Source organism: Culicoides brevitarsis, chromosome 2 (genome assembly GCF_036172545.1).
Source record: "Culicoides brevitarsis isolate CSIRO-B50_1 chromosome 2, AGI_CSIRO_Cbre_v1, whole genome shotgun sequence".
NCBI classification, from domain to species: Eukaryota; Metazoa; Arthropoda; class Insecta; order Diptera; family Ceratopogonidae; genus Culicoides; species Culicoides brevitarsis.
In genome coordinates, this window is record NC_087086.1 from 22,662,941 (window position 1) to 22,676,522 (window position 13,582).

The 13,582-nt window shown below is 28.9% G+C and overlaps 4 protein-coding genes across 8 annotated transcripts; 3 read left to right on the forward strand and 1 right to left on the reverse strand.

The window, feature by feature from the left end:
* Positions 1-2,140: 2,140 nt before the first annotated feature.
* On the forward strand, positions 2,141-3,264 carry LOC134828343 (tRNA N(3)-methylcytidine methyltransferase Mettl2). Its single transcript, XM_063841281.1, has 2 exons — positions 2,141-2,308; positions 2,363-3,264. The coding sequence occupies exons 1-2, from the start codon at positions 2,223-2,225 to the stop codon at positions 3,240-3,242; spliced, it is 966 nt and encodes a 321-aa protein (XP_063697351.1). The 5' UTR covers positions 2,141-2,222; the 3' UTR covers positions 3,243-3,264.
* A 68-nt stretch (positions 3,265-3,332) lies between these two features.
* On the forward strand, positions 3,333-7,795 carry LOC134828340 (putative phospholipase B-like lamina ancestor). 3 transcript variants are annotated; one of them, XM_063841278.1, is made up of 6 exons: positions 3,333-3,729; positions 4,093-4,164; positions 5,543-6,143; positions 6,210-6,793; positions 6,857-7,140; positions 7,201-7,795. In XM_063841278.1, exons 3-6 carry the CDS (start codon positions 5,773-5,775, stop codon positions 7,600-7,602), a joined length of 1,641 nt encoding a protein of 546 aa, XP_063697348.1. In that variant the 5' UTR covers positions 3,333-3,729; positions 4,093-4,164; positions 5,543-5,772; the 3' UTR covers positions 7,603-7,795. The 3 variants fall into 3 exon arrangements, with proteins under 3 accessions (XP_063697348.1, XP_063697349.1, XP_063697347.1); XM_063841279.1 differs by having other exon boundaries at positions 6,210-6,784; XM_063841277.1 differs by having other exon boundaries at positions 6,210-7,140.
* A 60-nt stretch (positions 7,796-7,855) lies between these two features.
* Positions 7,856-9,601, reverse strand: LOC134828342 (chitin deacetylase 8-like). The gene is made up of 5 exons (XM_063841280.1): positions 9,562-9,601; positions 8,785-9,492; positions 8,405-8,503; positions 8,139-8,340; positions 7,856-8,077 (listed from the first exon to the last, which is right to left on the reverse strand). Exons 2-5 carry the CDS (start codon positions 9,414-9,416, stop codon positions 7,856-7,858), a joined length of 1,155 nt encoding a protein of 384 aa, XP_063697350.1. The 5' UTR covers positions 9,417-9,492; positions 9,562-9,601.
* Positions 9,602-10,477: 876 nt separating this feature from the next.
* LOC134828379 (transmembrane protein 135-like) lies at positions 10,478-13,386 on the forward strand. 3 transcript variants are annotated; one of them, XM_063841345.1, is made up of 5 exons: positions 10,478-11,430; positions 11,569-11,744; positions 11,813-11,877; positions 11,933-12,291; positions 12,357-13,386. In XM_063841345.1, the coding sequence occupies exons 2-5, from the start codon at positions 11,654-11,656 to the stop codon at positions 13,243-13,245; spliced, it is 1,404 nt and encodes a 467-aa protein (XP_063697415.1). In that variant the 5' UTR covers positions 10,478-11,430; positions 11,569-11,653; the 3' UTR covers positions 13,246-13,386. The 3 variants fall into 3 exon arrangements, with proteins under 3 accessions (XP_063697415.1, XP_063697416.1, XP_063697414.1); XM_063841346.1 differs by having other exon boundaries at positions 11,411-11,430; positions 11,626-11,744; XM_063841344.1 differs by lacking the exon at positions 10,478-11,430 and having other exon boundaries at positions 11,446-11,744.
* The last annotated feature ends 196 nt before the right edge of the window (positions 13,387-13,582 follow it).

Below are 13,582 nucleotides of genomic sequence, written 5' to 3' on the forward strand. Positions count from 1 at the left end.
AAAAAATTATTTTTTCCCGGGAACCAAACTCATTTCCCAAATTTATATTTACCCCAAGATAATGAAAAAAAAAACTTAACTTAACAAGAGTCTTAAATGTTTCAGGTTTCCTCCCACCTAATTTTTTCTGAAAGTCCCAGGTGGGATATCGAGTATCGAATATCTAAAATGTAAGAAATATTTCAAATTTCAGTTCATTTTTAACCTAAATTTTTTTGAAAATAGTCAAAATTTCCGTTAGAATCAGTTTAGAATTCAATTTTTTCATACATTTTCAATATTTTTTGTGAAAAATTATCAACTTTGAGAAAAAAAATATTCATCCCTCCTAATTTTTAAATTGATTGAAAAAAATATAAAATCCTTAAGAAAATTTTACTTTTTTACTCTGTAAGATACTCAATATACATACATCCTACCTAATGTTCAGAAGGTCTATGAAACCTGAAACATTTGGAATTATTGTATCGGCCAAGTAAATAAATATACATTTTTAGCGCATTTTCATTTTCGAAGAAGTGCTTGGATGCGAGTCCGTTCATCCGTCCGTAGTGGAACTTGTATGAAAAATTTACATACAATGGAAAACTTGTACTTGATATATACATTTTGAGCAATCGTGTTGAATCTTAAATATCAAACTGAACATTTTAATTGAAAACTGTTGCTCAATTTGGATAATTATTCTAAATTTTGGGATTTTGTTTTTATTATTCCATTTTTATTATTCGAAAACCGTTGCCCAAAATTTATGACCCTCTTTCCGGAAAAATTTACTGAAATCACACGATTTATCTACACAGAAATTTTGAATTTTTAAGGGAAAATTTAATGAAAATTGAAAATTTTAATGGGAAAATTTTACAATTAAAATTTGTAGAAAAATTTGTCGTTTTGGTGGATTCCTTATAAGGGGTCGTATATGATGGATGAGAGTTGAAATTCGAATGATGGGGCCTTCTGCAAAAAATGTCAGAAATTACGGTAGTGAGTTGTAAGAAAATGTTTATAAAAAAATAATTTTGTGTGCAATTCAATTTAGGAATACTTTTTTGATAAAATACTCAAAATTATTTCTTGTATTTAGAACAAAAGAACATACAAACGGAAGTAAAGTATGTACATATTAAGTACATATATAATATAGTAATAAGAGAACACCACAATGATGTCATTATATTCTTGTATCTTTGGTTCAATGATTCTTTTACGAGTTTTATTTGTACCCCTTATGCAACAGAGAGTTTTTTATAATTCAACAGAATGAAAACAGACAACAATAAAAACATGATTTAGCTTAATTATTCGTTGATAAAATGTTAAAAATATTTTAAAAATTCTTCACCTATATTTTGAATCTTTTCATACAAGTTAATTCTTTTAAAAACTTTAAATTTACCAAACTTCTTTGGTCCGGATCTGCCACACTATGCCACCGTAGTCAAAAAGTCAACCTAACTGGCAAACGTGGGATTCTTCTCTTGAATGTAAGTATTAATCAAGATAAGGATTAATTAAGATAAGTATGGGAATTGGCTTTCGATCCAATCCTTCATGTTTCATCATAATATGACTCTTCCATAAAAATCTGACTACTTACATAAGTATTTATACTTAGCCTACTTAAATTAATCTCGTTCAATTTTGTTTCATTAATTAATTGCATGTTAGAGTCCTTTTAGGACTTTACAGTAATATGTATGTTATTCATCTAAGTAAAGCGAAAGTAAAGTGAATTTATGTAAATATTTTCGTTGAATAAAAGATGATTTTTAAATCAAAAATATACCCCATTTTAAAAATCAAGTAAAGTTTAATTTAAAAGAAGCAAAATAAAAAAAAGTTAAAGTTTTATAAAAAATTACCGTTATTTAGGGGTATATTCATTATATTTTTCAAGAATATTTAAAAATGTTTTTAAAAAATTTTCTTTTTTCTTTGGAAATTTTGACTGTTAAAATTTGTAAGCAAGTTGCATGTATATATTTTACATGCAGCAAATTTCATAAAAACGAGTTCTCAAACTTAAATCAAATTTCAGAGACATGAACCAGTTTAAAGCACAACCTCTGATGATATCAGAATCAATTTGAAATAGATTCAAGCTCAGAGATATTCATTCCTTTAAATTTGTATAGGCCTGAGCAAATGTCACACCCGCATTGTAGGACAAAGAATAATATTTAATTAATAAAATATTTTTAAGAATAAGACGTATTTCAATGGAAATAAAAGAGCTTGAAGAAAAATCACAGTTCGGAAACCGGTTTCTCACTAACCCTAATGATGTTTTTCAGCATAATTCCTGGTAATTCATCTCTTCCTTCAATTTAATTAATATTTATTCATTTTATTGTTTTAGGGATCATGTAACATGGGATAGCGACCAAGAGGAATCTGCTAAGCAACGTGTTTTTGAAAATAGTAATGTTACACTTAGTCAAGCACAAATAGATAAATATGAAATGGATGCTTATAAGTTTTGGGATGAATTCTATGACGTTCATCAAAATCGTTTCTTCAAGGATCGCCATTGGCTTTTCACTGAATTCCCAGAGCTGGCTCCAATAAATACCAAAAATGCTCCTGAGAGAGTATATCCCGATAATGCAGAGATAATTAATAAGAAACATGAGAATATTGGTGTCGGAGAATATATGACTGGCCGAAAAATTTTTGAAATAGGATCTGGAGTAGGAAACACAATCTTCCCAATTTTAAGATATAGTATTGAAACTGATATAATGCTGTATGCAAGTGACTTTAGTGCAAATGCTATCAAAATTTTGAAAGAAAGTCCAGAATACGATGAAAAAAGATGTCAAGCATTCATATTGGATGCCACTTTGAATGATTGGAACGTTCCTTTTGATGAAAATAGTTTAGACATCGTAGTTTTGATATTTGTTCTCAGTGCAATCGATCCAAATAAAATGGGACACGTAATTAAACAATGTTTTAAATATTTAAAACATGGTGGTCTACTTTTATTTAGAGACTATGGACGTTATGATTTAGCACAACTAAGGTTCAAACAAGGAAAATGTTTAAAAGACAATTTTTACGTACGTGGGGACGGAACTAGAGTGTATTTCTTCACCCAAAATGAAATTAGAGAGTTATTCAAATCTGCTGGTTTTGAAGAGGAACAAAACTTGGTTGATAGACGACTACAAGTAAATCGAGGAAAAATGCTTAAAATGTATAGAGTATGGCTTCAAGCAAAATATAGGAAAAATTAAAATACAAAAATATATAAATGATTTTAATTTTTTATCTTTATTAATTATTTTACTTGCTGAAATTTTCCATAGTAATTCTCATTAACTAAAGAGAGGATCGTCTCACTGTAAACCCTACGTGAATCATTCATCTTTCTTTTAAACTAAAAATTCATTCACATTCAGAAAATGATTTAAAATTTCACATCATTCGTATATTAAAGATTAAGTTGTCTAAACGTGTTTGATACCAATTGATATATTTTTGACGAAAAATAGAATAAAACGTATCCATCATATGAATTTATTTCGATGTAGTCGATTAAGAATCAAATCATCGTGCGGTATTTTTATTTACTTAAATGAATACTTTGAAAAAAAAAACTGATAATACGTAGTGAAAGTATTTTTAACAAAAACCTAAGGAAATAAAGGTACTATGTGTAGGTACTGACAAAGATACAATACATTGTTACAAAAATATAATTACAGAACAAAAATTATCAATGTAAGTGAATTCAGAGAACCTCCGCTCTCTTGATATTTCAAGTGATCATTTCATTTTGTGTATTCATAAAAAGTATTCTCTTAAATACATAACTATATCACAAGAGAGAAAATGATAAATTATATGAAAAATCTTTTTACAGTGTATTTCGGTATTAACACATAAGATCAACAAAATACTTACAATGACATTTCTTAAAAATTTACAAAGCATCTTTCTAAATAATAAGAACTTACATGCACTTTAATAAAATATATATTTTGGGGGCACATACAATAAGTATTTCGAGGAATACACGACACACGTCATTTCTAAAATTTTTTATTCATAATGCGGAAAAATTGAATCATAATTTAATTACAGATTTGTTCCAGAACAAGTTCTCTTCTTTAAATGGGTTGATAATTTCAAGAAATCTTCCTGAAGTTAGGAAAGGTATGTATCAGTATGATTTATTTCATAATGTCTATTATTTTGAATAAGTTGCCAAAAAAAAGTTTTTTGGTAAAACAGTATAATCTCTTAAAATGGGCAAATCTGAGATACGGCATATTCTGAAATTAGGCACCTCAATTTCTATGAAGTTCTAACCAAAAATTCAACTTTTATGTTTATTTAGAATATTTTCAAAAAAAAATGATTTAAAATTATCTAAAATGTCATAAAAAAGAGTATGATCTACAAAACACTGAAAGTTTTGATGATTTGAAAGAAAATATTTTTTTTTATTTTTCAAAGAAAATTATTATTTTTGTTGAAATTATTTGTAAAATATATTCAGCTAATTTAAAAAAAAAATAAGTAAAACTGATCAAATATTAAAAATTTTCTCGAAAAAATTGATATTTTTATGAATTTGGAGGTGCCCTATTTGAGAATAAAAATTCTCTAATTCGTAAACTTATTTGAATTTCGGATGCCCATTTTGGGAGACTATACTGTAGTGATTCTCAATAAAATACAAATTTTTGATAAACCAAATTATTCCGTAATTATCTTTGTGAGATACTGTTCTAAATTTAATCAGTTCGTGCGTTTTATCAATCTTTTCGAATCCATAAATATTGTGTTTTTACTTTTGTCAATCAATCAATCATAAGAGATATTAACCGTATGTAAAAAATTATAATAATTAAATAATTATTATAATTAAAAATATGCTTTTTTTTTATCGAGGGCCCTAAAATTTAAAAATAAACGAAAGTTTTCAAACTTTAAGAAAATGAAAAAAGACATTCGAGTTCAACAATTTCATTTCCATTACTTTTCACTTATATTTGAAGCTTAAGTTAAATCATACAACTGCAGTTTTTGACAAAATTGAGTTAAGAAAGAGTAAACATGCGAAAAGACGAGTATTTTTAGATACATTGAGAGAATATGCCAGATCGCACAAGTGCAAAAATTAACAAAAGAAAAAGTAAAATTGTACAAATGCATACAAATTGCTGACAAATTATTTTTTGTTCATGGTTTTGTTATGTTTATGCTTTGTTCAAGCATAAAAAGTCAGTTTGAATAATAAATTTTGGAAAAATTTAAAAATTGTAAGACTTTAAAAATCCCAATATGAAATTTGAATCAATTGTACGATTTATCTTTTTTTTCAACAAAAAATTTCCTAAAACTATTCCTTAGTTTTCTATACAAAAATTGTTTTTATTGGCCTATAATTTACTTTTATAAGCTTGAGAATGAAGAAATTGATCAAAAGTCACTTTTTACAGCTTTTTTCGTTTTTTCTCAGTTTATTAAATTGTGCAATTGTACGACTTATCCCTTTCGCCCTTCATATATTTTCTTTCTATTTTAGGACCAGAATCAAAAGTTGTTCAACCCTGACCACATTGATCGAAAAAGTGTCTTACTAAGAAGTGAATCTAATAAACGCTTAAAATTTTTGTATGAACTTCATCGTATTACACATAGTAACTCATATTCAAGAAAGTATGCGAATATAATTTACATGTTAAAAAAAGGTGGCCAATAAAGTGAAACAAAACTCTTCCAAAAAGCTTACTGGATAAACATAGTTTTTAAAAAATGTTAAAAGTAGTAGGAGCAAACGAATGGAAAACTAGGATTGGGTCTTACATTCTCATATCCACATGTATCTTATGTGTCCTTCTTGTCATAACAGTTACTATAGAACGAAAAGAAAAGAGCCAAACATATTGCAGCACTGTATTTTGGTCACCTAAAGCGGGATTTAGTATTAAAAATTGGGGCCAGAGTAATGGTGATATATCTAAAGGCGTAGCAAGAGCATGTTACAAACATTCAATTTTTCAAAATGGTTGGTCTTTTTTGGAGATCGAAACACAAGCTGATTATCCTGATAGGATTCAAGCCTTCGCAGCTGGTATGCTAGAGGGATCATTAACATGGAAACTTATATATGATCATTGGTCAAAGTAAAGGAAAAAAAACTAAAATTTTCAAAAATTTTATCGACATTTTTTTATTTTTGTATATTACAGTACTATAGGGTCTGAATGCAACAAAAATGATGAATCTCAAAAATTCTGTTCATGGGCAAAAAACATCCTTAAAAGAAAATATGAAAATTCAAAAACCGAGTCTGAGATAAAAGAACGTGATAGTCCTTATTGGTATCAAATTCGTTTATTTTATCATCAAATGGCAGGTCTACAACATGGATGGCAGCTAGGTGTTCATGAATCTAGAGAAGACATAAATATTCCTGAGGAAGATTTTCGTCTTCTTAATGCTATATCTGATTGGTGTGACATACAAGATTATTATATGAAGTTTATCGATCCTGCTTATAATAATAGACACCGCCATAAGTATGCAAATTTATTTATAAAGCTTTTGAGCGATAGGAAAGTACTCATTGGACACAGTACCGATGACCTGTACTCTTCAATGTTACGCATGCACAAACATTACTACTTCCGTTTTCATATTTCGTCAATTACTAACAGTCTATCAGTTCATGGAATAAATATATCCTTCACAGGATATCCTGGTACTATATATAGTTCAGACAATTATTACATAATTCAAAATAAGGAAGAACACTTTTTAATTGGTGGGATTCGTATGGAACAAAAAAATAAGACAGAATGGGAGAAATACATTAATGATATTTCCCCAATATTAGGTGCCCGTGTTATGGCAGCAAACCGTTTAGCACAAAGCGGTAGGTCGTGGTGTAAATACATGTCACATAGATCTTCAACTGATGTTAAACAGTGGATGATAGTTGATATCAATGGCTTTTTAAAAAACAAATCGAATAAGATTGTTGAGAAGGAAGGAAAATGTAGCAATGTAGGATTCGTGTATGTTGCAGATCAAGTTTTTGGTAAACTTAATTATAAGGATATTACTGAATATATATGTAAAACAGAATACTGGTTCTCAACTAGAACCTCTTACATTGACGTAAGCCATTTTTTATTTTTGAACAAAACTGTTTCTAACCTTTAAACTTAATCATTTTAGGGGTCTATCAAAAAGTGCAATACAAATATGTCTAGTCAATGCGAAGATTATAATTTTGTTGAGTTTTATCAGCAAAATATTACCACTTTACAAGGTTTAGCAACATTATTAAATTGTTTGGGTAATAAGGGAGTTTTGAATTCCGAAATTTATGAATTTTTTGGTAATGTTGACATGAAATTGTATTCTGCTTCGTTGTCTGGTTCAATAGAATATCTTTCGAATGCAAGACCTGTTCAAAGTCTTGAATTCAATAACTCTACCCATCAGGTAAATCGGAAAGAAATTTCAGCAAAACTAAAACAAATCTGCTGGTCAAAATTTGTACCAACACTGTACGACGGTCAGCCGGATATATTTGAATTTGATTTTGTCAGTCCAACTTGGTCTTGGGTTAGTTAGACAAAATTTCATATTTCAATCAATCTAATCTAATCTAATTTCAACCTAATACAAGAAAAAAATAAATGAGATCAAGATGAATCAGAAAAAATCATGTGTGTCTATATAATTTTTATCTATTTTTTAGTAGAGACAAAATTTTTACAAATTTCTTTTAACTTTAGTATAAAAAATAATCATGTGTGGTAATCATTCTTTTTACTAAGTAAAAAATAGTTTTGTTTATAATTGTGCTAAATTTAATCATACAGATTTATTTACAATCGTTGTTTCCATCAAAATTATCTAACCACGGATACGATTTAGGACACTGTTGTTGACACGACACAAACCATCGGGCTTCGCGGCCTTTGCACACGTTGCACTGTTTTGGTTTACAAGGTACAGTAATTGGTCTACAATTTTTAGTCTGTTTTTTCATGAGAGAAACGGGAATAGGATACTTTATCCAATCTATGACTTCGCTAGAACTGACCTAATTAATTAATAAAAATATACTTATAGTTTATTTTTTGTACTATTAGATATAAACTTACAATAAACACATCATCTAATGTCTGTAGGTAACGAACAAATTTTATGTATGCTGCTAATCTATGTTGTCCGGCTTGAGGTGGTTCTTCCGCTTTAAACCATGCTGCATGAATGCAAAATCCAAATGGAGCTTTTGCTCCACTTAAATATAAACGATTAAAATTATCTTTGAAAAATTCAAACAACCCGTCAACATCATTCGGTCTGTAATATGAGTGCTATTATTTGTAAATGTTATAGATACATTTAGTTTATACAAAATTCTTACATATTTTGACACCCATCAGCCATGGCACAAGGTGACCCAGATTTATCTCTCCACACGATAAGTGGAATTTGCCAAAGACCGGGATAGCTTTTTTTATGGCTGAACATTTTGAAAATAAATGAAATGTTAAATAAATCTTAAACATTTAAAATATGAGTTTTGAATATAGTTTAATTTTGAACAGCCTTTATTAAAGTAAAATTTATTGAAAACACTAATTTGATAGAAGTATCCTTTTCTTTATAATTGTCAGGAAGTATACATGTTTTTGAACATAAATTAGAATGCATTTTATAAGTTTTTGTTTTTACGAAAAAGTGCCAAAAAGGCAAGGATGACTTTCAGAATTCCTTGAAGAAATTTTTTTTTTGAAATCTTACCATGGTCCTAAGAAACAATCTTGAGTGGTTTCATAGTCAAGAGTATACGGCCACATACGCTTAGAGTTCCATTGTGTACGTGAGAAATCATATTCAAACCCATATTTTGACAACATTTCATATTGGTGATCTCCAGCGAGCTGTAAAAACGGCATTCGTATTCCAACCATTTCGGATTCTGGAATATCCGCGAATTGTGATACAATTTTACGTTGGCCAACAAACTCAGCGATCATCTCATTTAGATCAGAATTTCCAAAATGACTGTGTGTTATGGAATGTAGTGCAATTTCATGTCCTTCACTGTAAAGTTTGTTTATGATTGAGTAATCAGTGTATTCATGAGAAACAAAAAACGTTCCAACGGCAGGGCATCCAATAAAACCGTAATTTGATTCATTAAAAATTTTATTTATGAATTCTATGTTTTCTTCATGTACAGCATCATCAAAAGTTAAATACACGAATTGGGGAACCTCCTCTAAAGGGAAATTTCCAGGTGGTTGTGCAGTAGAACAACGGCAATCGGGTGGGAAACAATTGTTTTTTCGGCATTTCTCAATTGCACTAAATACATGTTGTATAACGAAAACGAAAGTAATGAATGCTTTCAAAAATACTTTTAAATTCATAATTATTTATTTTGTTGCAAGCTGGTAAATGTAATAAAACTAATAAGAGTATTTTAGTATGTTGCACGACGAACATCTGGAATAAGCAAGAGAAAAAATAAGACTGTCTTTTAAAATTTTAATTTGCAAAATCAAAATATCTTACAGTGAAAAATCATAGAGTGTACTAATATTGTAGCTTGTTTTGTTTTTTTTATAATCAAAAGTATTAAGTTGTAAAACCGGTCGACAATTGTATGTTAAACAATCATGTGTTAAACATATTTAAGTGTGCCTATTGGTAAATATTATTTGTTTGTATACAATAGTCTACAGTAACAATAGGTGAATGTTAGATCCATTGAAGAATCCCTCTGACGTAATACATGTCTTATTTTTTATAAATGAATTTTGCGTTATTATGAATGTTAACCAGTTTTATCTTTGAAATGAAAAGCAATAAATCTTAAGTTTAGTAAATAAATAAAGAATGGTTATATGTTTATTTAACCTTTTCTCGATTTGACATATTCCTTTCAAAAATCCGTGACATAATAGACATAAAATATTTGTTGAAGGTTCTGCTTGTTAATGGATGTCACCATTTTTGATTTTAGTTTCAAAGAATCATTTTAATTTACGAAATTGTGCATGTTATATATTTAGTAAAAAAAATAATTGAAATTAGGTAATGTGAAGAATGACAAAAATGAACGAAATTCTTTGAAAAATTCTGAAAATATATAACATTTAGTGATTTGGACCTATATTTTAGCCCAAAACTTTCAATATCGTAACAAATTCCATGTACTCTCCTTGTAAGAGATACCTAAAATCCTTCTTAATTTCAAATGCAAAGTGTCTCGGACTTCGACGTGCTAGAGACCTATGAGTGGGCATTTTGGAAACATCTAGGTGCCTTCTTTCATAATCAGTTAGAATTTGTGATATATTGAGGTAATGGTCTTCGTGTTTCTCAGTGTAATTTATATAAAATTAAGTTTTGTTTTCACTATTTCATGGTTTTAAGTCAAAATTGAAATAAATTTCCACAAAATAAAAAAAATATTTAAGAAAAAATAATAAATTTGGTCACGTGACTTAAAATATTTTTTATCTAAATTTTGATACGTTTTAAATGCAAATTAAGTTCATAATAATAATAATATATATTTTATTGTCGTGTTCTTCATATTTGTACAATTTTTGTTACGGACTAAGTAATCTACTGTAACGCCAGGGAGGTGGCTTCTAACAAACTAATTTAATGTACAATGTTGTCAGAGCAAGATTTAAATTTTTATAACTGTTTTAATTTATGAGAGGAAAATCTCCACAAAAACCTCTATTTCATTCTAACTTAAACTAAAACTAAACTAAATATAATTCAAAACAAAATAGATCAAAAAGTGAGTAGATTAAAATTTATGATGCGGGGAAGTAGCTATTTGTGGATTACTCATCAATCAAAAAGTTGGCTTACTGCTGGGTTATCGACAAGTCTGCTGCGGTCTTCGAATGAAAGCGATAAACGATCAAGGAAAACGTTCACCATTTCGATGTTTGCTTCGTTGCAAATTAAGTTCATATCTAATATAATTTTAATATTAACTTGATATTATTATCGTTCTTCATTCAAAAAAGTCATAAAATTTCCTTTTTTCTAATATAAAAGTAATAAAGACATAAAGTAAAATAATTGCATAAAATAAAAAGTGAAAAAAAAAAAAAATGTTTGGTCACGAGAATTTAAAAAATTTATCATCGTTTTTGTATGAATTTGTTAAATACTGGAGTACCAATTTTTTGAATTTGAATTGAATTGATCCGCAATTCAAATTAAGGACTACCTACTTACAAGCGATAAAATATTAGAAATTTAAATTTAACCGCCTAAATATTACATTGGGATGCTGGGTGATCAAATTGTTTACCGGAAAACAACGCTTGAATATCATCACATCTACACTACTGATGAAGTACTGTATGTGCCAAATCAGCTGATTCAAAAATGAGAATGACCTTTGATAAATAGGTAATATAAATACAATTTAAAATATTTATATTCAAAATTGATTGTTTCTTAGCATGTTTGCTTGTGTTTGAAATATTGTTTTAAAAAATATTTTATAGTTAAGCTATCTAATGTTCTTATCTTTCTTATCTAACATAGACAAACAGAAACAAAACAACTGAATTTAAATTCAACTGATTGATTTATGTGTTACAGTTTTTAATAGCATAATATTGTAAAGAGGATGCAAGCTTTAAGTAAATTTACTCCAAATGTAGCAATTAGTGCAACATGTACAGAGTATGTCCATCCGTGGATAAATAGTTGTCCGAAAGGTAAATTTGTCAGCTAAAGATAATTATTTATTGATCTAAAATGTAATATATTTTTAATGGTTTTTCAGCTTCAATTGGAATGTGTCTATGTGCTTTTAAAGACAGTTTTAGAATTTATTGCACAGTTTATTTTGTAAGTAAATATTTTAGATGTCTATGCAAATTGCAACTACCACTTCTTCAAATAGATATCCTTACTCATGAGACGCCGTATTCCTACATTAAATGATCTAAAACACACATTTCAAGGATTATTACGTTCTACATGGTTTTTAACAACTGCTGCATACGGCTTTCCAGTATTTGCATGTTCTCTTCGCCGTTTACTTGGACACTTTAATGTCCTTACTGTTGGCTTTCTCCCAGCATTCCTTACTTCGATCTGCGCAATAGTAATAGAACGACCAACTAGACGAAGCCTATTAGCCTTATATGTTGCGAATTGTGGAACTGAAGCAGCATGGAGAATGCTCGAGGAAAGAAATTTAGTGAAGTCGTCCAAAAATCGTTTGATGGTTTTGTTTGGAGTTTGTCTATCTATTTTAACGTAAGTCATACTAGAAACAAATTTCATACTAGAACCAAATGTACTTTTTATTATGTTTATTTCAGTTTTTACTACAAGAAAGGGTTTCATTTAAACTTTGAGAAGGAGCCAGTATTTGACGCAATAAAGTTTATTATGGGTGATATAAGCGTATATGAAAACGCTAGAACATTTCCTAATCAAACCTCTTCCATAATTGTGGATACTTCACAGAAAAATCGAAAAACTCTACCTGGGCCAAAATTTTTTGTACAATATGGATTTTTGGCGTGCCTTATCAAATATTATATTTATATGTTAGATAAAATGAAACAGCTTCCAATTAGGAACAAATGTTGTCCACACAATTATAGTTGTGTACATTACTGCATGGATGGCACTGTTAAGTTATTTGGAACGGGAGTATTAATTCAAGTAGCACTAAAATTCGTTTTTCAATTAAGACGTACACTGAAGTCTCCTAAAACAATATTTTCAAAAGATACAATAAAAATCGGACTTTTTCTAGGCGGTTTTTCAGCAATTTTCAGAACGGTTTCATGTCTTCTACGTTCACTTTCGGGAAAGGATTCTGAACTTTACATATTCCCTGCTGTTCTATTAGCAAGCACCACTCTGAAAAATCATCCAGATGCTTCCATTGTACTCTATATAATGTGGAAATCTTTACAACTAACATTCCAGATTGGTAAATCAAAGGGATATTGGAAAAGTATTCCACTATTCACAGAATTCCTTTACTGCTTTTTTACCGCTTTGTTGTTTCACTCAGCACTAGTAGAGCCCCGTACATTGCGTTTGAGTTATTGGCGATTTTTAATGGGATTATCGGGAGGAAGAGTTGCTGTTATGAATAGAAAACCAATTGATGGTTTTGGTTATGATACTAGTACACAATTAAATGAAATATTAGTAAAAACCCGTTCAAAGGTACCAGATGGATTTTTTTGGTGATTTATTTTGTTAGAACACATAAATAACTAATTAAAACGGGAAAACAAATACCATGGACATTTGCTATATAAGGTTATCTTTCAAGAAACTTTAATTTTATAGAAATGTCTCAAATAACATAATAAAGTATTTTTTGTAAACTTTTACCAGTTTTATACCAGATTTATTTTAATACATTTTTTCCGAAGATAGGTCCCTGAAAAGAGGATTGGCGTCAGATAAGATTGTCAAATTTATTCCAATTCAACATGTATTGATTTGCACTGAATGTCATAAAAAAATATTCACGTGTATGAAAGACCAATCATAAATACAAAATTACAAACAAACGTGCGTC